At 45.3% G+C, this 27,422-nt stretch overlaps 1 protein-coding gene across 2 annotated transcripts in view; it reads left to right on the top strand.

Moving 5' to 3' along the window:
• Positions 1 to 27,115, top strand: part of NOTCH3 (notch receptor 3) — a 75,407-nt gene extending 48,292 nt beyond the window's left edge. The window contains exons 10-34 of one of the 2 annotated variants that reach the window (XM_083356157.1): positions 353 to 466; positions 1,097 to 1,330; positions 1,613 to 1,723; positions 2,319 to 2,511; positions 2,704 to 2,849; positions 3,019 to 3,132; positions 4,016 to 4,135; positions 4,274 to 4,426; positions 5,626 to 5,854; positions 6,913 to 7,114; positions 7,323 to 7,476; positions 8,330 to 8,514; positions 10,389 to 10,521; positions 10,869 to 11,120; positions 12,295 to 12,407; positions 12,841 to 13,382; positions 13,751 to 14,071; positions 15,400 to 15,548; positions 15,658 to 15,874; positions 16,776 to 16,914; positions 17,158 to 17,320; positions 22,310 to 22,614; positions 22,940 to 23,087; positions 23,757 to 23,854; positions 24,452 to 27,115. In XM_083356157.1, the coding sequence (XP_083212283.1) occupies positions 353 to 466; positions 1,097 to 1,330; positions 1,613 to 1,723; positions 2,319 to 2,511; positions 2,704 to 2,849; positions 3,019 to 3,132; positions 4,016 to 4,135; positions 4,274 to 4,426; positions 5,626 to 5,854; positions 6,913 to 7,114; positions 7,323 to 7,476; positions 8,330 to 8,514; positions 10,389 to 10,521; positions 10,869 to 11,120; positions 12,295 to 12,407; positions 12,841 to 13,382; positions 13,751 to 14,071; positions 15,400 to 15,548; positions 15,658 to 15,874; positions 16,776 to 16,914; positions 17,158 to 17,320; positions 22,310 to 22,614; positions 22,940 to 23,087; positions 23,757 to 23,854; positions 24,452 to 25,693 (5,777 nt within the window). In that variant the 3' untranslated portion in view covers positions 25,694 to 27,115. The remainder of the gene's footprint in view (positions 1 to 352; positions 467 to 1,096; positions 1,331 to 1,612; positions 1,724 to 2,318; positions 2,512 to 2,703; positions 2,850 to 3,018; positions 3,133 to 4,015; positions 4,136 to 4,273; positions 4,427 to 5,625; positions 5,855 to 6,912; positions 7,115 to 7,322; positions 7,477 to 8,329; positions 8,515 to 10,388; positions 10,522 to 10,868; positions 11,121 to 12,294; positions 12,408 to 12,840; positions 13,383 to 13,750; positions 14,072 to 15,399; positions 15,549 to 15,657; positions 15,875 to 16,775; positions 16,915 to 17,157; positions 17,321 to 22,309; positions 22,615 to 22,939; positions 23,088 to 23,756; positions 23,855 to 24,451) is intronic. The other variant, XM_083356158.1, reaches the window with a different exon arrangement.
• The last annotated feature ends 307 nt before the right edge of the window (positions 27,116 to 27,422 follow it).

Below are 27,422 nucleotides of genomic sequence, written 5' to 3'. Positions count from 1 at the left end.
TTCATTGAATATGAGGTCTTTCACACTGAAGTCCATTAAATACAGTCTTCACTACATTTCTAAATTTCCTGGTTCCCAAAACTCTATATATGGTTTAAAACAATAAGATTAAAACCAAAATCAAAGGTCAATACCGTAAGGAATAAAATCAAACTCCTGTCACCTCTGCGTTCAACAAACCTGTGAAATATGATACAGATATGTAAATTTTTTATCAGAGTGAATAGCAAACTGGAAGCACTATTTTTGTGAATTGTTGTTGGGATGTACTATTTGAAGTAGAACCTGTGGTTCCATTGCTATTTCATTGGTTTTTCTGTTTTGTTTGACACATTTTTCCTTCTGCATTCAGGCTTCTCGGGTTCTATGTGCCAAATAGACATTGATGAGTGTGCCAGCACACCATGCCAAAATGGTGCCAAGTGCGTGGATAGGCCCAATGCTTATGAATGCCGTTGTACAGAAGGTGATTGTTTACTGCAGAAGTTGATGAGATTTAATAATGAATTCAAGGGTTTATGGAATACTAACACAGGGAGAAATAAATTTCTCCCACGTTGTTTTCTACTTATTGTGTGCATGATACAAGTTCTTTCCCCATAACATATCTCTTCATCAGAAAGGGTTTTTTTGTGTGTGTGTGTGTGAAGGAAGAGTTTGAAGTAATAGTTGCTAACACTTGATTCAGGCACAGTTTATTTCTATCTTTGGTATTGGGTCTTGAATCAGTGGAAAAAGAATGATAAAATGTTTTTCAAACTAAAAGTGTATATTATATTTTTTTCCAGGGAAATAGTAGTATTTCCCTATAGTGGAAGATGGTACCTAATTCTTCCTCCTTAACTCTTGTAATTGGGGCCAGACTTTTATTATTCTTTGCTATGATAGAAATGGCCCATCTTTTGTTCAGTGTCTAAATTTCAGTTCACACATACCTCAAAGTAACACTAAGTTAACTGGAAGATGAGACTTGGTCTCTTTTTAATCAATAGCTTGGTTTGACTTTTCACTTCCGAAAATTAACGTTAGGGGAATTTCTCCAGGAAGTTACTGTAATCCATGCTAATGCTATCTTCTGGGTTGTTTTTTTTAATAGGTTTCGAAGGGGTTTTGTGTGAAAAGAACATAGATGACTGCTCCCCAGATCCTTGTCACCATGGCACTTGTGTAGATGGCATTGCCAGCTTCACCTGTATGTGTGTGGCTGGTTACACTGGGTATCGCTGTGAGAACCAGATCAACGAGTGCCATAGTAATCCCTGTCAGCATGGGGGCAAATGTATTGACCTAGTAAATAAGTACCTCTGCCACTGTCAGCCAGGGACCTCAGGTAGGAACCTTTTTCTTATCTACAAAAAACTGTTCCCTTTTCCTTGCCTGGGTTCAAGCTCTCTCTTAAGGGACAGAACCGTTGAGCAGTCACTTTACCGTTTTTAACACTTGCAGGCAGCACCCTTAAATGATGTTTCAAGAACCTTGCTTACTCATGCTAGCGTACCACATCACCTACACCTGTCATTCAGTCAAGACAAATCCAGCCATCATGGAGCCTGGTGAAGGGAGGGGTGAACTACTGCCTTTCTGAGATTCATAATATGTCCTTTCCTTCAAGGTGCTAACTGCGAGATAAACTTTGATGACTGTGCCAGCAATCCTTGTGACTATGGGAACTGCCACGACGGCATCAATCGTTACGATTGCATCTGCAAACCTGGCTTCACAGGTGATGGCTGGGCGACGGGTTATGTTTGGGGGAGCTGGGGCAAGAAAGGAAAGGAGACGTTAGTTATAAAATCAGCAAAATTGGATTATACCACAGATAAGATGGTAGAGGACCTCTTAGGCCTGGAGGAACATTGTCCATGGGGTCGTGATGGGCCGGACACGACTTCGCAACTAACAACAACAAAATTCTGCTTACAGGTTATAAGTACTTGGCTTTGCAGCCAGAAATTAGGGTGTTCAGAAGGCTGGAGGACAGAAATGCACAAACTGTGGCTCCTTTCTAAAAATTGTTGCTCAGTTGTAACGAATTGGAAAAGGATTAAATGAAGAGAACGATTTTTTTTTACCAGTTCTTAAGTTAAAAGTATATCAAATCAAATTATTGCTTATCATGGACCCACTTGTATTGGAATCTAATCCCACCCCCAATATGCCATTTAAAGGTCTGGTGCACTTGGCCCCAAATAATTGCAGTTTTCTATGGGTTCAAATTTAATTTGTACAGGAGGCAAAGCCGAATTGATCTATAGTTCCTCAAAACCATAAGCCTGATCATCTCATTGCTTATTGCAGTCATTTTTTCCCCCTTCCAGGTCCTCTATGCAATATAGAGATTAATGAATGTGCATCCAACCCTTGCAAGAATGGCGGTACCTGTGTGGATGGTGAAGACGGGTTCTCTTGCCTTTGTCCTGAGGGTTTCCACGATCCACATTGCTATTCAGAAGTGGATGAGTGCAGCAGCAGCCCCTGTGTGCATGGCACATGCCATGATGACATCAATGGGTGAGAGCTTTTCCCCAGGCCACAAGTCCAGATGGCTGCTTTTGTAGGAAACTCCTGATCGGTCAGGAACGGGCAGGGTTTGTTCCTGTTAGAGGTCTGTAGCTGTGAAGGAAGCAGTACATTAAATCTGCATCAAGCAGCCTTAGTGAACTGTTTTGGAAGGAATCTTGACTTCATTATTTTATTTTTTAGGTACCAGTGTAAATGTGAACCAGGCTGGGCTGGCACCAATTGTGATGTGAACCACAATGAGTGCGAATCCAATCCGTGTCAGCATTATGGCACCTGCACAGATTATGTCAATGGCTATCGTTGTAAATGCAAAGAAGGCTTCCAGGGTATGCTTAACTTGCTGTGCTTACCTTGCCCATGCTGTTCCCTAAAGAATTCTACCAGGACACTGATTTTCCCTTTCCTCAAATTCTGCATGACGGGGTTGGATGATGGCACTGGTTTCTTTTTAAGTTTTAATTCATGGGATTGATGTGATTATCATTTTCTCTTCAGGAACTTATTGCCAGATCAATATAAACGACTGTGCTTCTAGCCCTTGCCTCAACCAGGGCACCTGTATTGATGGCATTGCAAGTTATACTTGTCTGTGTGACTTGCCTTACACTGGTGAGTAGAAAGTTCTTTGCGATAAGAGTTTGCTGGTGGACTGGATGCTTCTTTGGGGTTAACATAATCCTTGTTCCAGCCTGTCCACTGGAAATTGCTTATATCAATATTGCAAATGGACAAAAAATAATTGATACTGAGTCCTAGATTGGAAGCTGGAGGATCATGGCTCATATTCATAACCTGTACTTTTTTTATTTCATGATATAGTCATAATAGCTCTGGTATTAATTGTGTAAAAATCTCAGCCATAGACATAATGCATTATGGCCATTCCGTGATGTTCTTGAAATACAACTTTGAAATAGATAATGTTTCCAAACAAAAGCCTAAAAAGTGGGAATGTGTATGGGTAGATATAAAACAGAGTGAGGAAAAAACAGGCTGTAATCTTGCCTTAGTCTTCTTGGTATCTGCCTTGTTTACATATTGATGTCAGATAATAGCATAAGAACATCTGGAGGGGAGGAAGCTGAGTGAATTCTCACAACGGGCAAAGGTCATTCACACTGTCCAATATGTACCTGTGACAGTTGTGCAATTCTATTTTGGATTTCACTTTAAATTACAACAGCATCCATTGTCTATAAGGAGAACGACTTTTTTGTAAGCAGCAGTCAGTTATAGCTTGAATACTTGAGATGTATCAAGATATGCTTTCCCATAGAAGACTATTAGTTTGGTTGAACAAATAATAATAAATACATCTTTTTTAATGTTATATGCATGAAAGAAAATTCCCATTCATGGCACTTCATGGCTAAACATCTGTTATATGGAGTTTCATTTGTGTTCTACTTGGGAGTCTTGCAACTCTAGATATTCTCATTTTGGGCCGGTGAATACCTGCATACTCTTGACAGGCTTTTTATTCTTTTCCCAGGACGGAACTGTGAGAATGTTTTGGCTCCTTGCTTCCCTAACCCATGTGAGAACAATGGCGTTTGTGACCATACACCTGATTATGAAGGGTTTACATGCAGTTGTGGACCAGGCTGGCAAGGTATTACGACCATGTGTCCTTTTTCCCCATCGCTTTCGGAGTATTGTATTTTGAATGCCTCTAAGTGGAGACACGATAAAGAAATTAAAGCATTAAGCACTTTAAAATAACTGTATACATTTTGTTCTCTCCCTATAGGGCAGCAATGCCACATTGACATTAATGAATGTGACCAGAACCCATGTCGAAACAGGGGCACTTGCACCAACACACTCGGCAGCTACAGATGTGCCTGCCGCCCTGGCTACACTGGCATCAACTGCGAGATGGATATTGATGATTGCACACCTAGTAGGTTTATTGAATATATGGAAAAACAAGGAAGAATCTGATTGGAACTAAAGAGTTTGTGCTGGGTTACTTTTTCAGAGACAAGATATTATTTCTGACCTGAGATTCCTGTCTTACTGTTGTCTTGACAAACTAGAGTCTCAAGGCCTTTGTTCAACTGTTTTTCTTAAAAGTAATTCTGACTAATTCTGAAACCAGACCTGGAACGCCTTCATTCATTTCCAGTGAGATTTAAACATATTTAAATGATCCTTAAGTCTGAAGTTCAGAGGTAGTTATGATGCCAGATCAGGGCGAACTTTTGGCCTCAGTGTGTCAGAAATTTGCAACATGCTTAAATTGACTTTGCTGGCATCTCTCTCTCTCTCTCTCTCTCTCTCTCTCTCTCTCTCTCTCTCTCTCTCACACACACACACACACACACACACACACACACACACACACACACACACACCCTTAACCAAAAGAAAGAATTCTCTATCAACACCCCACCCCCACACACAATCTAGACCACTCTGAGCAGTGACACTTGATGACAGTACTGAGGCTGGGTTTGAAGTAGATGCCTGGGCATTGACTTCAGCCCTCGCTTCATTGCTGCCACTCAGAAAGGTCGCCTTCCACCATACCCCAAGGCATGCAAGACTTATGGACCAGCGTAATTGACCTACGGCCCTCCCCAAGATCTGTCACGCACTACTTACCTTCAGACACTGTTCCCTTTCTGTTGGAGAGCTTCCTGAAGCTTACCCAAGGCTGCTCCAGGTTACAAAAGGCCTTCATTCTTGAAACAACTTTGGAAAATGCTCTTGCACGACCACTGCAGCCTCCAAAAGCCACACGAGAGCATAGCCCATTCTTGTACAGCCCCCGAATATCATGTGAAAGCATGCCCTGTTTCTCACATGATTTTCTGAGGGTCCAGAGGGGGCACAAGAGCACAACTGATTCTCTCATGGTCTCCATAGTGTCCAGAAGTCATGAGAATAGGGCATGCTTTTGAGAATAGTTGCTGAGTGTTGGTGAATGCTGGTATGTCACCCAAAACACTGTGGCATGCCACCATGTCATACGTTCACCACCACTATGCTAAAAGCACGAGAATATATATAAAATACAGAATTTAGTCATTTGTTTGAAGAAGAAAAGAATGCTTATGCTTACTAAAACCTTTTGAATATTCTCCTCCCTGCCAACAGATCCTTGCCTGAATGGTGGCGCCTGTCAGGATGGCATCAGTTCCTTCACATGCACTTGCCTGCCAGGTTTCACAGGACCGCGCTGTGCAACCGAAACCAATGAGTGCCTCAGCAACCCCTGCCGCAATGGGGCCACCTGTACCGACTATGTCAACAGCTACACTTGTACTTGTTCCCCAGGCTGGGCTGGCTTACACTGTGAGCACAATGTGCAGGAGTGCACTGACAGGTGAGATGGTCAGGATTATTGTTCTAAGGCAGTTGGTTCCCAACCTTTTCCATACCCCGCACCCCTAGAACGCTTCTGATATATTCTCGCACCCCTGACAAAAGTTCGAAATAATGGCAACGAATTAGGCATATACACTATAATTTTGAAAAGCCAGGTTTTTGCACCGCCTGGTTGGGAACCCCTCTTCTACGGGTTCAGCATCTCATGTCTTGCTCACAAGCTCCCTGGTCGTTCAGGTTGCTGAACAGTTCAGCGTGCAGTACGGCCCCTAGAACTCTCTTTATATCACCAAAGCTAAATAGCAGAGCGGTGAGAATTATTTTGGAGTTTTGTATCACGTACCAAGTACGTACCCACATTTCTCTCTATGGAACATCATGCTTCGTGCATTCAGTTGAAGGGGCTTATGAAACCTTATCTCTGCTGTCATAGCTCTCAATACGTGGATGGATATATAGTGCAAACGGCAGAAAGTTATTTTCCCCCCCACTAGTTTTCAAATGGAGAAGTACTGTAGATCATTTTATATACAAGCTCCTCTTGAACTGAATTCTCTAACTTTGTCCCTTTGGATTATCTGCTCCTAGACCAGGGGTAGGCAACCTCGGCTCTTTTATGACTCATGGACTTCAACTCCCAGAATTCCTGAGTCAGCTGACTCAGGAATTCTGGGAGTTGAAGTCCATGAGTCATAAAAGAGCCGAGGTTGCCTACCCCTGTCCTAGACCATATAGTCCAAATGGAGGAAGCATTGGATGCTAAAGTGTAGGAAGATTTACCTATAATATTCCATTGCCTGTCTGTCGCAGGCAAACTGAACCTAACTATTGAGCAAGAGGAAAGATTAATCGCAGGCCCTTCTGTAGCGTGCTGGAGAACAGATTGGCTTTTCTTACTGTTTCATTTTTCAGCAAGAATAGAAATTCTTCTTTTAGATATTTGTTTGCCAACATATTTAGCCTAGAGGAAGTTACATCTCTGCTAGAGGAAACTCAGGCTAGAAAGTGTCGCTGGTCTCTCCTTCATTTTGTACTTCTCTGTTTGTCTTCTGGTAGCTCTTGCTTCAATGGTGGAACATGCTTGGATGGAGTGAATTCATACACCTGCCACTGTCGTGCTGGCTTCACAGGCACCCACTGCCAGCATGAGATTGATGAGTGCCAGTCACAGCCCTGTCTCAACGGTGGGGTGTGCCATGATGGTGTGCAGTCCTATCGTTGCACCTGTCCTCAGGGCTATACAGGTCCTCAGTGCCAGGTAATTTTCTCCAAGCCTCAGGTAAAGGGGATGCAAATAATTTACATCTTTAGAGTTTATCTAAGGGGAGCAAGGCATCTATCTACAAGAAAATCTTAGACTGGAGGGTATATACCTCAGTAGCTCAATACAAAGGAAAGATGAGGGTTTCACATTGGCAAGGCCACAATATTTTGTCACATACTCTTGCGTTGTTTTGCCCTTCCAGAACCTTCTGGATTTGTGTAGCCGTTCCCCCTGTCAAAATGGTGGGCACTGTGTACAGTCGGGTGCTACTTTATCCTGTGATTGCCCTGGAGGCTGGACTGGCCGTTACTGTGACATCCCAAATGTTTCTTGTGACGTGGTAGCAAGGAACCGAGGTAAGGGTCTTGCTGCTTGAGGTCTCCTCCATCTGTAAAGAGACGTTAACTGTTCCTCTTCGACCCTGCTACTTGTGTTCACAGCGACAATGTCTTTAAATCCACTCAACCACCAATTAATCTCCCAACTGCAATTCCTAGGAGTGACCATCAAATATTTAGCATTCGTGAAATTTTATTTTCTGTGTTTTCCAAGGAGAGTGTAAATATTGCTAATGTTATTTGATACAATAATCGATTCAGCATTAGCAGATGTTTCAGTTATTTAGTCGGAGAGGATGTTTATTATGTTTACTTTTCGATGGGTTCTGTGAAAGATTTAGGGGCAAATGTTTACTCAGACACAGCCAATTTTCTGTCACTAAGGCTTTGTGTCTTCCGGCCAGGGGTTTCAATAATTTTTCTAAATCATTTTTGCATTTTGCATATCTAAATCATTATATAGCCTGAAAACAATTGAAAGCTCTTGCTCTAGCTGTATGAAGTATATTATATACTCTTTCACATTTTAAATCTGCCTTAATTATTTCATTTATTTTATAAACATATATTCAATTTCCATCAAATGATGCCAATGAGAACTGTAAATAGATCCTTTAAAGAGAAATTAGAATCAAATTTCAGAAACACTAGAAAAGTATGTTCTTCCTCTAGAAAATTGAACTTAGAATAGAAGAAATTCCAGCTATTTTCAAAGGGCTTGGAACATAAATAACCTTGATTATGTACACTTGTTTTGTTTTTCTTCACAGTGTTTGTTCTAACAGAACTAATTCTGTTCGTTCTTTTAGAAAAGAGTACAGATGATATGTTGAGAGCACGAAGTGAATAATTCTCTTTTACCTCGGCATAGGTGTGACCAAGGAACAAGTGTGCCATTATGGAGGCCGTTGTGTGGATGCTGGCAATACTCACTACTGTATTTGCAAGAAGAGCTACACTGGCAGCTACTGTGAGAGTGAGGTCAATCACTGCCAGCACAGCCTATGTCGGAATGGGGGCACCTGCCGTAGTTTTGTGGGAGGTTATGCCTGTGAGGTGAGGAAGGCCTAGCTAACCATATTGGCCAGAGAACCTAGCTTATGTTCTAGGAACAGTGCTGCTTCGCAAAGGAAGCGTTGGAGGCCATAATGTTGCACGGGGGGGATGTTGGGGAAGATTGGGAGCTAAGGAACTGGTGAAACCCTATACCTTATTTTTCCAATTAATGTAAAACAAGATAAAAAAGAACTATCTCCCCGTGATCTGTGTTGCCCGTGTTGAGTACATTTCTTCATAAAATACCGCAGTTGTTTTCTGCTGTTGTTGTTCCTCCAACATGCAGTGCAAAATTTATGCATATTTGATGATTCCTTATCAGCATTGAATAACTCCCTTTTTACGACCCTGTAATCCCTTAATTCGGGGCACGTGAACAGTAAAATACTTAACATTGTTTCTTGAATTTTTGTTGCAACCATGAGCCAGATCAAACTCCTTCAACGATATTTCAGATTTCACTAAGCAAGTAGAAACTATTTGTATACAGTCAAGTTCATTTTGCAAAGTAGAAACAAATACAGTTATTACCCTGGCTGGATAGGGAAGAATTAGAATTTAAGAAAATCTGGAGATTTAAAAATTCTCCACCTCTATTTGACCATTCAGTACTTGGGTGGCAGTGTCTATCAGCATTCAACACTCATCTTTTCTTAAACCGTTGCACCTCAACATATTTTCCTGTGGTAAGAATGTTGTAGCTAGCCTGTCAGATTAAATGATAGAAGGGCTTTAGATAATAAAAAAGACCATATTCATCTCTTCCAAATAAAGCTCTTACATTTATTTAGTTATTTCTGCATTATGATTGGGTCTGGAGAATGATTGCATTTACATTACTGTCTGAATCAGGTAAATACATTGAAATGTAGCTGCCAACTATAGGCAAATGTCCCATAGCAGGCAGCCAGGCAGGCAGGCAGGGAGGTGTTTAAGAGTTTTCCTACAATCTACCATAAGTATAAAAGGAATGGCGTGTGCCTTTCTGTTCATATATACTATGGTAAACCAGGCAGGCAAACATGGGAAGATTCTGAACGTGATTATTGAAAACTAATAGGTTCTCATTATTTTAAAGGGAAGATATGTGAGAAATGGTTCCTCACTTAGCCTTAAATAGACAAATCACAGTTAAAAAGACAAATAACTTAAGCTCCCCTCCCAACTACTATTCTGCTCACATGTTTGACGTGCAGCCTTAACTTTTTTGCCACCTTGCCTCCACCCCACTCCCTGTTGAGTGTAATCCTTATCTCTGTGCTAAATCGTTGTCTTTCCAAAATGATACATGAATGTGGCCTTCGTGTGTCTCGTCATATAAGCGCCCAATCAGATTTAAATCTATGCTTGCCAGTTCTTTAATACTATAATGAACAGCAAATCGGGGATCCCATGGTGTCAAAGATTGTCCCATAATATTTTTTAGAATGGATGATTAAGAAGATCTGTGTAACTGAAATGCAATTGTCTTTTCTCAATGCAAAACCTCTTCATTGCAAAATCTGACTTTTGTATTTTCTAATGGAAATAAGATAATTCTGTCTTGTACACCTTTCACAACACATTCAGCAACTACAAATTCTCTCTTCTTCACAATTGATATATCACTACTTGCTTTTAAAAATAGCCCATTTTGCACCATTTTTATGATTATATGAATGCGGATGATATATTTTTGTTCTGCTCTGTTAATTCTAATGTTGTAAGACAAACTTATCTGTATTCTGTGTATATATTGGAATTGTTTAAAAAATTCTAAGCCTTATTCAGTATTCTTGATTTAATGAAAAATGGATAAGAGGTACTCTGAAAGTATGTTTTTAAGAATACTTTCTTGTCTTATTATCTTTACCTCTTCTTTTCCTCTTTTTTAGTGTCCTCTAGGCTTTGAGGGGAAAAACTGTGAATTTGATATTGATGAATGTCAGTCACACCCATGCCAGAATGGTGGGACTTGCATTGACCTCACTGGTCGCTACATTTGTTCCTGCCCACCAGGAACACTAGGTAAGCACATGGCTTTTTTGTGGAATGGGATTATAGCACCTTTTGTCATGTGGGAAACATTATTGGTATTCTTAGGCGGAAAGCATAAGACAACCAGAGGGACATATTTTAGATTTAACCAGTGCAGCTCTGATTTTCATTTACTTATGTGGATTTTTTTTCTTGAATCACTTGATAGAGAATATGAGCTCATTTGAAACAGGTCAACCTCGGAACTGGGCTTTTTCCAACAGCTTGTTGAACAGCTTGTGACTTTTCCTTTCACAAGCAGTTCAAGAAGTGGGGATATGTTTGGGGTATGTAGTATTAGAACCTTTGGAATGATTGTTTCTTGTTTGTCTCTATAGGTGTCTTGTGTGAAATAAATGAGGATGATTGTGCCTCGAATCCTAATAGCCGTGTCCCCAAATGCCTGAACAATGGAACATGTATGGACAGAGTGGGTGGTTACCATTGCAACTGCCCACCGGGCTTTACAGGCGAGCGTTGTGAGGGAGATATAAATGAATGTCAGTCCAATCCCTGCCATCCACGCAACACCCTTGACTGCATTCAAGAAGCCCGTGACTACCAGTGCATCTGCAAGCCAGGCTACACAGGTGAGTGAGTGCCGATAATGTGAATGCGATGGATTCAAGAGGCAAAGAAGAATGTGGGCTGCAGTGGTGAGCAGAGGAGACAGGCTGAAATAAATGTTACCAGGAAAAAGCATTAAAATTGTATGAAATTTTTTTGAAAAGTCACCACTTGTTGACTCCACTTCAAAAACCACAAAATGAGCATTCAGGCATTCTGGTGAGGGTATCATGAAACATTTTGTTTCTTTTGAGTAATTGATCATTTGTTGTAACAAAACAGCAGATGAGTAAAAATGTGTACATTTTACCTAAACTACTCTGGATTTTCATGAGTCATGAAGTATTACACATCCACTCATGTCTTTCATGGTAGGCTTATGGAACAAGTTTGTTTTTAAATGATCACATATTTATTTTATTGGACAACCCCCCCCCCCCCAAAGTATGGTAGATTTGTTTTTCTATTTGGTCTATCTTAATCTGGTTGACTGTAAAAAGAAAGTATACGTTATTTGCATTTTTCAAACTGAAAGCTTTGCATTCTATGATCTGTGGGGGATTTCCAGGTTAAGTTTTATCTACAAGGTTAATATATAGAATATATTGTATATTCTATTTCAGCATCACTTTCCATTTGCTTGAGTTTTGAATTTGGTTTGTATTCTGTTAAATGAGTATTTCCAAGATCACAAATGTATAGCTTTTGCAAAGTTTTGACGTCATTACAGTTTCATGATAGGGAATCCAAACTACATCTGATAAGATGGTGATCACAGAGAGATAACCTCTGGGGATTCAGATGTTGAAGTATAATTCCTAGAATTGGCTAGGTTTCTTAGAAATCTTGGGAGCTATGGCTCAGCAACACATAAGAGAGAGAGAGAGAGAGAGAGAGAGAGAGAGAGAGAGAGAGAGAGAGAGAGAGAGAGAGAGAGAGAGAGAGAGAGGAGAGAGAAGCTTTGTAGCTAATAAGAGAAAAATAGCTGTGCCTGACTGGTTGAATATTTTTGTAATTTATGCTTAATTGGGAAAGAATATACTCACTTGCTAATTCAATGTTGATAAAGCTCAATAGGCATTTATGTGAAAGAAGAATCTGTCAGCTACAGAAATTGTCATGTTTAATAGGCTCATGGTTTTCTCCTGAAAAGTTTTGCAGTTATCATTGGCATAATAACATTTTCCCCCCTTTTAGGCCGCCACTGCAAAAACATTGTGAATGCCTGTGAATCTCAGCCTTGTCAGAATGGTGGGCAGTGTAAACTAGCAGTAAACTTGCCTCTCAGATATACCTGCCATTGCCCTCGGGTGAGTACCTAGAGCAAAGCTATATGTGCGACACCACAGTATATTCCCTGAGTATGGCTATTATAAGGAATTAAGCAGGGCAAAGAAGAGTTAATGTAAGCTGAATACACTGAACCTGTGCTATACCTGAAGAAACTGACATTTTATCATGGGTTGGAATGCTATTTCTGTTTGGGGAGTAGTAGGAAACAATTCAACTGCATAATTCTGTGATACTTAAGGGTTCCAGCTCTGGTTACAGTTTCTACAAAAGAAATATAAAGTATTATGGGTAGAAGAATATGATTCTTAAACCTTAAACTTTGGGTGGGAAAGGATTTTCTTATCACAGTTGCAAGAAGGGATATACTCTAACAGAGATATTTTGTTGCTAAACCACCAGTTGATAAAATTCTTGCTTGCCTGACTTTCTTGTTAATTCTTCTTTTTTCAGAGCTACTCGGGCATCAATTGTGAGCGCAGTGTGTTATCTTGCCGAGAACTCTTCTGTTTCAATGGTGGCAGCTGCTGGACTTCAACTCTGGGTGCCCAGTGTTACTGCCTCCCTGGGTGGGCTGGACCTGATTGTCGCCTCCGTGCCAATAGCAGTTGTGCGAACCAACCTTGCCACAACGGGGGTGTTTGCCATGAGATTGCCACTGCCCCTTATTTTAAGTGCCTTTGTCCTAGTGACTATACAGGCGTTCACTGTAAGACTGCACGCACAGCACGGCCACCTCTGCTCCATGAGCTCCACTGTCCATTGGAAGAGTGTGCTGCAAAGGCAGGGGACTCCTATTGTGACAAGATGTGCAATAGCCCAGCTTGTCACTGGGATGGAGGCGACTGTTCTCTTTTGGTGGATAATCCTTGGAAGCAGTGTGAGAGCCCTCAATGCTGGCAGTACTTCAACAATAGTCAGTGCGATGAACTCTGCAACACCGTTGAGTGTCTTTATGACAACTTTGACTGCAAGAATCGTGAGCGCACCTGCAAGTGAGTCCTGCCTGCTTCTTTGGAGGGGAAACTGTAGGTCATATTTCCCTTGTACTTATTAGAAGTCGGAGTATGTCTCCTTCTTTTTCTGCCAGATTAACTGAATGAGACACTGAGACTTTGTTCAGAACACAAATGTTGTTGTTGTTATTCTAGATATCTTTATTCTAGATACCTTTATTTTGGGGGAGGGTGAGCTGTCTCAAAATTGTAATCCTGGTGACTCAGTTGATTTGTGGTGCATTTGGAAAGGTATTCCCTGTAGCTCTTCTATGTTTCTTTATCCATGAAGAAGACATTTTGTGTTACTATAGAATTTGTTCTAGTGCAAATGATACATTCCCATCTCTCTCTTTTTTTTTGGACAGCCCTATTTATGAGAAATATTGCTCGGATCACTTTGCTGATGGGCATTGTGACCAAGGCTGCAATAAAGAAGAGTGTGGCTGGGATGGTCTGGATTGTGCCCGGGAGGTGCCTGAGCACTTGGCAGAGGGTATTCTAATCATCACCGTGCTGCTGCACCCCGATGAACTGCTCCGCACCAGCACCATCTTCCTGCAGAAGCTGAGTGCCATTTTAAGGACCTCCCTGCGATTCCGTCTGGATGAAAATGGCAATTACATGATCAAACCTTATTATGGAACTGGACGACGACTACGCAGGGAACTGGGCCAAGAAATAATTGGGTGAGTGTTACATAGGCGGGTAGAGAAAAAGAAGAGTTTCGAGAGTAAGATAAGTAAGCTTATTTTATTATGTAGTGTAGGGCCCCCATACGTATCAGCTGCCTTGGTCAATGACGTTCAAAATTATGATGGTGCTGAAAAAAATAACTGTACAACCAATGCCTGCAATTGTGACCTTCACAATGTTTCCCAGTCATGTGATAGTCATTATGGTCAATATGCTTTGTCCTGTGCCTGACTGGTTCTCCCTACCACCTTGCAGAGGAGAGGGATTGGAAAGGAACAGATTACAAGAGAACAAGCAAGCATACCATGAGGAATAAACATCAAAAGGAGTGCAGTTGGGGCTGGAAGCCATGAGTGTTAAGCCTGCAGCCCAGTGTATTCTCTATGGTGTGCCTGCTTGCTCTCTTGTAATCCCTTCCTCTCCAATTTCTTCCCTCTAGGATGAGGGGAAGAAAAAAAAAAGAGTCAGACACAGGAGAGAGTGGCTACAGAAATTACTGATCTTTTCCCACCATCCCAGAGCAGAGAGATTGAAAAGGAAGGGATCATATGACAATAAGCATAATATTGAATTATGCTGGGCTGTTTGTGTAGCGTGCTGCTAACTCCCAGCCCCGAAGCACTCCTTTCAATGTGCATTTCCTCTGCTTGCTCTCCTATAATCCCTTCTTGTCCAATGAGCCTAAATACAAGCTTTAATTCCTTTTAACTCCTTTTAATTATCTTAGCTCTGGGATAATTCCAAAGGCAGGGGAGCAGGGAAAAGGAAAGGACAGTTGTGGTCACATGGTTTCCCCCTTAGCCGTGCTTTGCTCCATGACAGAGCTGCCAGTCCCCTGTAAAATCTAACGGTTAATAACGGTGCTTTATTTTTTAAAACCACATTAAAACAAGCTTCTTAGAGAGCGCTAGATTCCCATTTGTGGTTGCTAAAGAAATGCTACCTGTCTACCATAATCCCTATTTGTTAAGAGGCTCTAGATAGGGCTACCCTTTAAGATCACTTGGAAGCTATAACTAGTCCAGAATATGGCCACGCAAAGCAATTACAGGCATGCCTCAGGTTTGCCCGTGCAACATCTCTGCTCTTCAAATTACCCCAGTTACCCCTGGCTTGTAGGCTGCATTTTGAGATGCTGGATTTTATCTATAAAGCCCTATATGGCTTGGGACCCACTTATTTATAGGACCACCTTTATCCAGTACTTAAAAAGACTGAACAGAGAATGAAACTAAAGCGCAGAGGCAACCGACTTGCCTCTCCTTAGAATTCTCTGTGACGTTAAAAGGAGACCCTGCTAACCCTTTGCCACTTTCTCTAGGTCTGAGGTTACCCTGGAGATTGACAACCGTCTTTGCTACCAAGCTTCAAACAAATGCTTCCCTGATGCCGTAAGCGCTGCCGATTACCTTGCTGCCCTGTCGGCAGTGGAACGTCTAGAGTTTCCGTATCCACTCAAAGCCGTGAAAGGTTAGGTTTTCTCCAGGGCTCTGGAAAAGGCGCTTCGCAAAAGCTCAATACTGCTTGGTTGTTGCTGTTTGCAGTCAAGTTTATAACGTGGATATATTGCTTCTTCAAGGTGTAAAAGATCCTATCTACCCAGACCCATTCAAGTTATTGCCGCTGGTGGTGGTAGCAGCCCTCATTCTCCTGGTGATCCTGGTACTGGGTGTGCTGGTGGCCCGGCGTAAAAGAGAACACAGCACCCTCTGGTTTCCTGAAGGTTTCAGTCTGAAGAAAGAGAGTAGCAACAAGAACCGGCGTGAGCCTGTGGGTCAGGATGCCCTGGGCATGAAGTAAGAGGCCTTTATTCATTCAAGAGCTATCGAGGAACGATCTCATATCTTTGTATCAGAGACTTGTTATAGAAAAGGGGGAAAAAAGCCCTCGGGGGCATCCCTTGTCAAATCACGTCAATGTCATGCTAAGTAACAGGTTTAATGTGGCAAAACCTGCTGTCCCCTTCCTGCTATATAGATAATTTTTATTTTTATTTTCCTACAATAAGCCTAGAAACCCAGCGGGCTAGTGGAGAAGAATCCCGTCCCTCTCCTGCCAGCATACTTGCCTGCATGGGATACTCTCATTGCTTGTGGCTATTGTACAAATTGTCTGTAGCTGTAGTAGGTTGCGTCTGCTGTAAGAGACAGGCTTTCTTTTATTTTACTTCGATGCTTGCCTTTTCTCATTGATTCATTCGTTCATTAAATTTACTTGCTGCCCATTTCAGTAAAATGAGGACCCAGATTGTTGGGGGCAATTAAGCTGACTTTGTAATAATGCCGCTTGGGGTGTGTGTGAAAGCCCTAATAAGCAGGCATATACATAGAATGAAGGCTACTGCTAAGCTTGTAAGCCGCCCTGAGTCTTCGGAGAAGGGCGGGATATAAATGGAATTAAAATAATAAATAAATAAATATTCAAGGACTTTGGGTGGCTTACAACATAGAAAAACATTGAAAAACATTAAAATCATCCACCGTGAAAAAAATATCAGCAGATGAAAACATTTAACAGATGAAATCACAGACACACGATGACCCAAAAAAAGGGGGGGGGGAGCTGGACCCCTGTGTGTGCCTGCAGGTGGATATTTGGGATATTTGGGATATTTGGGATATTTGGGATATAGCCAGAGGTACCATTGCCTCCTGTGCTCTAGCCTCTCAACTCACTGCATACATTTTCCTCTTTCAGGAATATTGGCAAAGGGGAGAGCCTGATACCAGACAGCTCAGAAGACTGGCTGGAAGCCGAATGCCCAGAGGCCAAGCGTCTTAAGGTATTGCCTGCTCATTGTGAGACTTTGGCTGACTTGAGAACCGGAGCTGCAAAGGTATTCCAGCTCATATTCCAAACTATTACATTGCCTCCTCTCCTTTTCTTCCCCTTTCTGGTTTTCAAGTCTGGGCAATGTTATGCGCGCAGTTTTCTGCCAAGCTACTGGTGGCCTAACTTCTTTGGTGTTTCCCCAAAAGGACATTGTAATCAGTACACACTACATACTATATAGTGCAGAACCTGTATGGGAAGTGTGACTTTCTGTGATAAAGGTCGGGTTTCTGTTCTTCATTGCCAGGTGGAAGAGCCAGCCCTGGACTGTGAAGACCCAGTGGATTGCCGACAATGGACACAGCACCATTTGGTGGCAGCAGATATTCGTATGCCTCCATCTATGGCCCTGACACCACCCCAGGGTGAATTTGACACTGACTGCATGGATGTCAATGTCCGTGGGCCAGGTAACATGTTAGTTGGATACTGTACAATGCCCTCTGGTGGAGTCTTTATAGATAACATTTGATCTGTCCAGGAGTAGCTGTCCTTTTCTCATTTTAGCATACATTGTGTTCTTTTTAAAAAACAAAACAAAACACCACCCACAGTTTATTGATGTATGTATGTATGTATGTATGTATGTATGTATGTAGGTCTTGGCATATTCGGGTCTTTTCCCGTGTAAGATTGAGGGTGTCTTGGCGACGTTTCGACGAGGTCTCACTCATCATCTTCTTCGTGATATATATATGTACCGTATATACTTGAGTATAAGCCGACTCGAATATAAGCCGAGACCCCTAATTTTACCCCCAAAAATTGGAAAAAGTTAGTGACTTGAGTATAAGCCGAGGCTGGGAAATGCAGCAGCTCACCACCAAACCACACCAAACTCACGGAGCTCACGGAGCTCAGCTCGACACGTCTGCCATCTTAGTTGAGCCTGTTAACAGACTTCATCAGTTCCAAAATCAAGATCACACCGGCAAGCTTTGTCAGTTGTCACTCGCGGCAGTACAAATACACTAGTACGGAAAGCTGGCATTCACTTTCGGGGGGAGGAAAAAAAAAAACACAACAACACCGCATGCTTTAAAAGATTGGAGTTTTGCAGCCTTTTTTCTCGGGCCCGTCCGCCACCTTTAACTTAAGGCTGCGCTCTCGATTTCCTGGTGTGTGTGTGTGTGTGTGTGTGTGTGTGTGTGTCAGACCCACAGGAATGGCTGGTAGGGAAGCGGCATTCCGGCATTCCCCCCCTTCCTGTGTGTCGAGCCCACGGGGCTTGACACACAGAGAAACGCAAATGCCGGACTGCCGCCACCTTTACTAGCCATTCCTGCGGGTGTGACACACACACACACACGCACGAGGGGGAGAAACAACGCTGGACTGCCGCCACCTCTGCCAGCCCTGCAAGCCTCTGCCGCCCCGGCGTTGGTGGTCGAGCTCTTCGGAGCCGGCAGAGAATCTCCCGCAGGAGGAGGTCGCGGCTTTCTCTCTTGCTTCGGACTGCAAGGATTTAAACTCCAGGAACAAATCCCGATGGAAGTTTTTTTTAAAAAAAATACTCCTCCGGGTCGGACAGGGGACCCAGGCTGAGGTCTAGGGGTAGTGGGGGGGGGGCTCGCAGACATAGATGGGCTCAAGTGGAAGCCAAGCAGCCCTCCCGAACCTGGGCTTCTGGACGGAGCAGCCAGTGGTGCGTTTCAAAAAGCAGAAAAGTTGGATTTTGAACTTTTCAGCAGCGCATCTGCACCCGCTGCTTTTATGACCGACCTGCCGTTTCCCCCCCCTCCCGGTCCTTTCCCCCGTCCAAGCGGACGCTCCAGGCTCTTTGGGGGGGACGGGCAGGCGGGGGGGGAAGGAAGCGTGCTGAGGCGCCGCTCACCTGCGATCGGCGAGTGCGCTGGACTCGGCTGCGTGTCCGGCGGAGGGTTCAGATCATTCCGGGCCAGAGCGGCTTGGCGGGCGGGGCCGTTGGGCAGGCGGCGTGGTGCAGCGGGGGAGTCAGGGCAGCTCTGCCATGGAGCAGCTGGGGTGGGTGGGTGGGGGGAGGAGGAGGAGGAGGAGGAGGAGGCGGAGAGGAGCGAGCGAACGAAAGACAGAGCTTCCGGTGGCTACCGCTGCTGAATATTGCAATGAGCCGCCCTCTCCCTATGACCGCCGGCGAGGGGATTTCATCAGAGCACGCAATCGGGGCTCCCCGCCCCTCGGTCCTGCCCAGATGCAGCAGCAGCAGCAAGACCACCCTCCCACACACACACACACCTCCGGTCTACCTTACGGCCCGGTGACTTGACCCCGGGGATAGATCGGAAAGAAGGCAACAGACCTTCCTGCCCCTTCGCTGAGAAGGAGCTCCAGCAATGAGAAGAGCCAAGGGGTGGGGCACCGTGGAGAGGTTAGTGGGTGGTGGTGGTGGCGGCTCTTAGATACCGCGTAGACGCAGGGGTCTTCAAACTTGGCCCTTTGATGACTGGTGGACTTCCTGGAGAAGGAAAAATGCCTGGAGAAGGAAAAATCGGCCGCAGCCTCGGGGTAGGCTTCTCCGGGGGCGCCGCCGCGATTCTGCAGGTCTGTTGCCTTCTTTCCGATCTATACCCGGGGTCAAGTCACCGGGCCGTAAGGTAGACCGGAGGTGTGTGTGTGTGTGGGGGGGTGGTCTTGCTGCTGCTGCTGCATCTGGGCAGGACCGAGGGGCGGGGAGCCCCGATTGCGTGCTCTGATGAAATCCCCTCGCCGGCGGTCATAGGGAGACGGCGGCTCATTGCAATATTCAGCAGCGGTAGCCACGGGAGGCTCCGTCTTTCATCCGCTCGCTCCTCTCCGCCTCCTCCTCCTCCTCCTCCTCCTCCCCCCACCCACCCACCCCAGCTGCTCCATGGCAGAGCTGCCCTGACTCCCCCGCTGCACCACGCCGCCTGCCCAACGGCCCCGCCCGCCAAGCCGCTCTGGCCCGGAATGATCTGAACCCTCCGCCGGACACGCAGCCGAGTCCAGCGCACTCGCCGATCGCAGGTGAGCGGCGCTTCGGCACGCTTCCTTCCCCCCCCGCCTGCCCGTCCCCCCCAAAGAGCCTGGAGCGTCCGCTTGGACGGGGGAAAGGACCGGGAGGGGGGGGAAACGGCAGGTCGGTCATAAAAGCAGCGGGTGCAGATGCGCTGCTGAAAAGTTCAAAATCCAACTTTTCTGCTTTTTGAAACGCACCACCGGCTGCTCCGTCCAGAAGCCCAGGTTCGGGAGGGCTGCTTGGCTTCCACTTGAGCCCATCTATGTCTGCGAGGCCCCCCCCCCACTACCCCTAGACCTCAGCCTGGGTCCCCTGTCCGACCCGGAGGAGTATTTTTTTTAAAAAAAACTTCCATCGGGATTTGTTCCTGGAGTTTAAATCCTTGCAGTCCGAAGCAAGAGAGAAAGCCGCGACCTCCTCCTGCGGGAGATTCTCTGCCGGCTCCGAAGAGCTCGACCACCAACGCCGGGGCGGCAGAGGCTTGCAGGGCTGGCAGAGGTGGCGGCAGTCCAGCGTTGTTTCTCCCCTTCGTGCGTGCGTGCGTGTGTGTGTGTGTGTGTGTGTGTGTGTGTATGTGTCAGACCCGCAGGAATGGCTAGTAAAGGTGGCGGCAGTCCGGCATTTGCGTTTCTCTGTGTGTCAAGCCCCGTGGGCTCGACACACAGGAAGGGGGGGGAATGCCGGAATGCCGCTTCCCTACCAGCCATTCCCGTGGGTCTGACACACACACGCACCCACGAGGGGGAGCCCCGATTGCGTGCTCTGATGAAATCCCCTCGCCAGCGGTCATAGGGAGACGGCGGCTCATTGCAATATTCAGCAGCGGTAGCCACCGGAAGCTCTGTCTTTCGTTCGCTCGCTCCTCTCCGCCTCCTCCTCCTCCTCCTCCTCCTCCCCCCACCCACCCACCCCAGCTGCTCCATGGCAGAGCTGCCCTGACTCCCCCGCTGCACCACGCCGCCTGCCCAACGGCCCCGCCCGCCAAGCCGCTCTGGCCCGGAATGATCTGAACCCTCCGCCGGACACGCAGCCGAGTCCAGCGCACTCGCCGATCGCAGGTGAGCGGCGCCTCGGCACGCTTCCTTCCCCCCCCGCCTGCCCGTCCCCCCCAAAGAGCCTGGAGCGTCCGCTTGGACGGGGGAAAGGACCGGGAGGGGGGGGAAACGGCAGGTCGGTCATAAAAGCAGCGGGTGCAGATGCGCTGCTGAAAAGTTCAAAATCCAACTTTTCTGCTTTTTGAAACGCACCACCGGCTGCTCCGTCCAGAAGCCCAGGTTCGGGAGGGCTGCTTGGCTTCCACTTGAGCCCATCTATGTCTGCGAGCCCCCCCCCACTACCCCTAGACCTCAGCCTGGGTCCCCTGTCCAACCCGGAGGAGTATTTTTTTTAAAAAAAACTTCCATCGGGATTTGTTCCTGGAGTTTAAATCCTTGCAGTCCGAAGCAAGAGAGAAAGCCGCGACCTCCTCCTGCGGGAGATTCTCTGCCGGCTCCGAAGAGCTCGACCACCAACGCCGGGGCGGCAGAGGCTTGCAGGGCTGGCAGAGGTGGCGGCAGTCCAGCGTTGTTTCTCCCCTTCGTGCGTGCGTGCGTGTGTGTGTGTGTGTGTGTGTGTGTGTGTGTGTGTCAGACCCGCAGGAATGGCTAGTAAAGGTGGCGGCAGTCCGGCATTTGCGTTTCTCTGTGTGTCAAGCCCCGTGGGCTCGACACACAGGAAGGGGGGGAATGCCGGAATGCCGCTTCCCTACCAGCCATTCCCGTGGGTCTGACACACACACGCACCCACGAGGGGGAGAAACAACGCTGGACTGCCGCCAGCTCTGCAAGGCTCTGCCGCTCCCTTCTCTCAGCAGCCTGTTCCGAACGAAGGGACAGTTCTTTTTTTTTGTTGACTTGAGTATAAGCCGAAGTGGAGTTTTTCAGCCCAAAAAGTGGGCTGAAAAATTTGGCTTATACTCAAGTATATACGGTATGTATGTATGTATGTATGTATGTATGTATGTATGTATGTATGTATGTATGTATGTTTTCTGAGGTTTTCGCGGGTGTTTGTATGTAGATCTTTGGTCATTCGGGTTTTTCCCCACGTAGAATTGGAGGTATCAGGGCAACGTTTCGACGAAATCTCATCCGTCATCCTCAGGCTGGTGACTTCAGCTTCGTTCTTCTGGGACCTATATATTTATATTTATTTATATTTATATTTATATTTATATTTATATTTATATTTATATTTATATTTATATTTATATTTATATTTATTTATATTATTTATATTTATATTATTTATATTTATATTTATATTTATATTATTTATATTTATATTTATATGAGTGTTGTGGGTCATTGAGAGATTATTGGCTTACAGGTTTAATATATTATTACATCAGTTTAGTAAAGAAGAAACTATGTTAAGGTAATCTTTTATTGTGTTGTCCATGCAGATGGTTTTACCCCACTTATGTTGGCCTCTTTTTGTGGTGGTGGCATGGAGACTGATCTGGCTGAGGAAGAGGAAGGAGACGACTCCTCTGCCAACATTATCTCAGACCTCATCTGCCAGGGGGCTAACTTGAGCGCCCAAACAGACCGCACAGGGGAGACTGCACTACATTTGGCTGCAAGGTACGCCCGGGCTGATGCCGCCAAACGTTTGCTGGATGCTGGTGCCGATACCAATGCGCAAGATAACACAGGACGTACCCCACTTCACGCTGCTGTGACTGCTGATGCCCAAGGAGTCTTCCAGGTGAGCCTTGTCCTGAAGGTATACTCACTCTGTGAACGATCCAATGGAGCCTTTCTACTTCTAAAAATACAGTTTTTCTGTTCTCCTATTAGCTCATATTAAGAGTACAAAAACACAGTATCTCTTTTTTTTAAATGTGAATTCAACTGTGAATGTTAACAATCTAGTTCATGCGCCATCAATCTGTTACCTTTGAGGTACTCCAAAAAGTCATCCCTAGCGTTCCTAAAAACCAAATAGCAGCTGACGTAAATATTGCAGACAGTATTACTTTACTATGTTGAATGACATACTTTGCGCTTCTTCCACCTAACACTCTTGTTAGATCCTGATCCGGAATCGATCTACAGATTTAGATGCTCGGATGGGAGATGGTTCAACTGCACTGATCCTGGCAGCAAGGTTAGCTGTTGAAGGCATGGTGGAAGAATTGATCGCCTGTCATGCTGACGTCAATGCCGTGGACGAATTGGGTATGTAATTTGGAGAATGAATTGGCTTTGTCCCCAGCTTGGCTGGGTCTGGGACCAGGTTTCTTAACTTGACTGTGTTCTACTGATTCCCACTACATTCCAGGTTAGATTATTAGGTAACCTCTTCATAACTCCTTTACAAGGTTGCCCAGATTGATTTAGTAAAGATGCTCATATTCAATATTTTTTTTTCTCACACACTTACTTTCTAACCTGGCTACACTCCTTTCCTTGGCTTTTTTGACAGAGAGTGAGACTAGAATACGTGATGGAAAGTAAAAGATTTTGGTTATGAAGGTGACTTGTAATTAATTGGGGAGAGGGCTTGATACATAGGGGTAAACTGAAAAACATTGTGAACAAAAGATTCTGCCAGTAGATGCATCTTTCCAGTCTTTTATAAATTAATGTGTTAATTCCCCCCCTGCAGCAAATAGTCCATAGTTCTTCATGTTTTTACTTACAGATCAGCTGATTTGCTGTAAGAATTTTTCCAAAATACGTAATTTATACAAAGCTCAGTGTTAATGGGCAATGGACAATGACAATCTGGCATGGTTGAAGGAAGATAATTCCTTAAAATTTAGGAAAGGTATTAGATTTTAGAAGAATCTAAGAATCGTTAGCAAGTAACAAATGCATTTATTGTCTTGATATCACTCCTATCAGGAAAATCAGCCCTGCACTGGGCAGCAGCTGTCAATAATGTAGAGGCTACAATTGCCCTGCTAAAGAACGGGGCCAACAAGGACATGCAGGACAGCAAGGTGAGTTCTCCTGTTACCTTTTTAAAAATCACATTGGTTATGCCTTTGTCACAACAGTCACCAAAGATGGAGCTAACAGGAGAAGGTTAGCTGCCATCTTTTCTAGTGAGAAAGCAGAGCTTAGGCTTTTGTACCAGGTGGATTGATGCCCACCCCCTTTCCTCTCTTTCCCATTTTGGGCTGAAAAATAATAATAATAATACTGTTGTTTATACTTGTTGCATCCTAAATGATACGCTTGAAAATGTTTTTCTGGGGTTTTCCTTTAGAGTAGACATGTCAAACTCGTGACATCACGTTACGTCACGCAACGCATCGGGACAGTTTTGCCATTGCCGGCAATGGGGTGGGTGCGGCTTCCGGATGATGCTTCCGGCCTGCGGGCCGGCAGTTTGACACCCCTGCTTTAGAGTGAGCTGTCCTGAATGTATTGAGGAGAAAGCGATTTGTACAGTCACTGACTGCTACTAATTTAAATCGGCCATTTTGACAATGCCTTCAGGAACTATTGGCATATTTAGCAGGGAGTAGTCTGGTAGTCTGAGAATGTCAAACTATATGTCGAATGTGGTCATGAATTTGCCTTCTCTGCAACAGGAGGAAACGCCACTGTTTCTAGCAGCTCGGGAGGGCAGTTACGAGGCAGCCAAAATTCTGCTGGATCACTTTGCCAACCGTGAGATCACTGACCATATGGATCGACTGCCACGTGACGTGGCTCAGGAGCGCTTGCACCACGATATTGTTCGACTTTTGGATGACTACAACACTGTGCGTAGCCCACAGGGAGCCCTACCTGCCGGTCACTCTCTCTCCCCTCTCATGTGCCCTCCCAATAGCTTCTTACCTAGCCTGAAGCCCACTCCGCAGGGCAAGAAGAGCCGTCGGCCTAGCACAAAGAATGTGACAGCAGGAAGCAGTGCCAGTCTGGCACGGGAGAGCAAAGAGGCCAAGGCGCGTGCCAAGAAGCTCAATTTGGAGTGTCAAGGCTCTCTCCTGGAGAGCTCTGTCACCCTGTCTCCTGTCGACTCGCTGGACTCTCCCTATGTGCCTAACCCAGCCTCACCTGGGGTCTTTCACACCGCCAGTGCCTCAATGTCAGTGCCCTCTACCCCCATGGTCCACGGCATGATGGACCCACCCTTTGCTGTCAGTTTGGCACGCCTTAGCGACCTAGGGGATGGCACCTTGCTGTCCATGAACCGCCTCTCCGTGCCACCCGGCCGCATGGGGCTTAGTCTGGGCATGGTGAGCCCCGTGGCCATGCCTTTTGAGTGGCGTGCCCGTGTTCCCACTTCTCAGTGCCAACCCATCATAGGGGTAGTCCACCCTGCTGCATCCCATCCCAACCTGCACCAGTCTGGCCAAGCTTTCCCACCAGGGTTGCTTCTGCCCAACCACATGGCCATGGGACACGGCTCTCAGGGCTTGCCCAACCCAGCCCCAGCCCAGGCCAAGGAAGCCCCCCAGCCCATGCCTCCGCCAGCAGCTGCTGTGCGCAGTAACCAACCTGTCTCACCCCAAGAGGGTCAGGGGGCACCTCCACGCGGAGGGCCCCCACCATACCTAAAGGCAGCAGGGGTAGAGGATTATCCAACCCCGCCGTCACAGCACAGTTACACGCAGGGGCAAGACACAACGCCCAAGCACTTCCTTCACCCTCCCAGCGAGCACCCCTACCTGACTCCTTCACCAGAGTCCCCGGAGCAATGGAGTAGTCCCTCACCTCACTCCTTGTCTGACTGGTCTGAATCCACACCCAGCCCAACTGTATTAGGGCCAAGTCACACTCAGCTTCCTTCAGCAGAGCCCGCTGCTAAAATGCAGGTGTTTGCATGAGGAGCTCGCCCGTGAAAACACATCCCAGAGGCCTGGGTCCCTCTCTGGCCCCCATTGGGGCCTGTGCCAGCCTTGGGGTTCTCATTTCCCCATAATTGTGTTTTTATAAGAAAAAAACTAAAGTGTAAAAAGTTTTTTAAAAAAAAACAAAAACCCTGATCGAGGAGGGGAAAGGATGGCCTCATCATTCCCACACTGCCATGGACCTCAGGCCGGCCCTTTCTTCCCCTCCCGTGTTGTCTCATCAACTAGGTTTCGGGGAACTTTTTTTTTTTTACAAGACATCTTTTTGTATAAACCTTGCATTTAACTCTAAGCTTTTTTTTATTTTTATTTTTTACAATGTATTCGGTATCTGATCCTGTTGCGTGCCATTCTTCTTCCTCCGGGTCTAGGGCTGTAAGGAATGGAGAGAGTTTATACCCCTTGCTCTTCCTTGGAATGGTTTTGTCTCTTGGGCCGAGCAGCCACCTCCCCTCCCGCCATGTTGGGACGGGATTCTGCTCACGGTATTTGTGTACTGGGTACGCAGCATTAGCTCACTGGCACTGCCGTCCAGAGGATCGAATCACAATCTCGCCTCTGTTGCACTGGGAACTAAGCCCCACAGCCCCCACTCTCAACGTCGGCACTTCGTCACATTCCAGGTTAATTTATTCATCTTAAATTCTGCTGCACTCCCCATCTTCCAGTCCCCCCCCTCCAACTCCCGAGTTGTTTCTGCTGATGCTAGCCATAGCCCTGGCGACCTTCTAGTCTCCAGAGTACTTTGAGCCACTCTGTATTTTTACCCCTGACTTGTCTTTTTGCTGCCCCTGAATCTTATCTAGGTCCGTCTTTGACCAATGTTATGTTTCCATAAATGTTTTGCCCCTGTGGTACTAGAGGATCTTGAGTCAATCACAGATACGAGGGCTTCACTTTGGCATGAAAGGTACTAAGTTAGTATAAAATACTTCGTTTGTCATGAAGACTTTTGGCCCAGCAGTCCACTATCTATTTTGCTTTGTATACCCTACCTCCTTGTACCCTGTACATTCCAGTTATTCCTGGCTGTAAATATTGCAGGTGGAAGCAGTTCCACCATTGGTGACCACTGCTTCCTGCCTCCTTCTCCCTTTCCATGCTATGTAGCATAGCGGGGGAACGGCTCTGCCAGTTGCCCCCCCTGCCATAGGACCATTTCTAGCTCATTTTAAAACTTTTTTTTAAAAAAAAACAACGACAACAACAATCCAGTGTAAACCAAGTAGCTTTAAAGCCAGCTGGGTGCTTTCTGTACAGAACGGCTTAAGCCGTGGCATAATAAACATAGCTAATAAGGAAACTGCCTTCCCTTCCTCTGTGTCATTTATTTTTCATTGTTTATTTAGACTGTGTAACAATACATTAAAGAATGTAAAAATGTTCCACTAACAAAAACATTGCCTTGGTTTTTTTTCTCTCTCTCCATCCGAGTCAATTCAGAATACCAACAACTGTTCTTCCACTACGACACTCCCTCATGGCTATTATCTGACTCGTTCAGTATGAACGTAACATTCGGAGAAGAATTTAAAAGAATATGCCAACTCTTGAGTCGGTATTCCATTGTGGGAGTTTGCAAAGACTGAAGCACTTGGAGACAGCCTGCGTAATTTAAATTAGAATGTTTTTAGCTTTTCCTTCCCAACAAGACATTTTCTGGATATTCATTTTCTGCTACTGAAATATAGTATCTATTACACCT

This window comes from Vipera ursinii (assembly GCF_947247035.1).
Source record: "Vipera ursinii genome assembly, chromosome: 2".
Taxonomy (NCBI): domain Eukaryota; kingdom Metazoa; phylum Chordata; class Lepidosauria; order Squamata; family Viperidae; genus Vipera; species Vipera ursinii.
The sequence above is the reverse complement of the archived record's forward strand: the minus strand, read 5'-3'. Positions and strand labels throughout refer to the sequence as shown.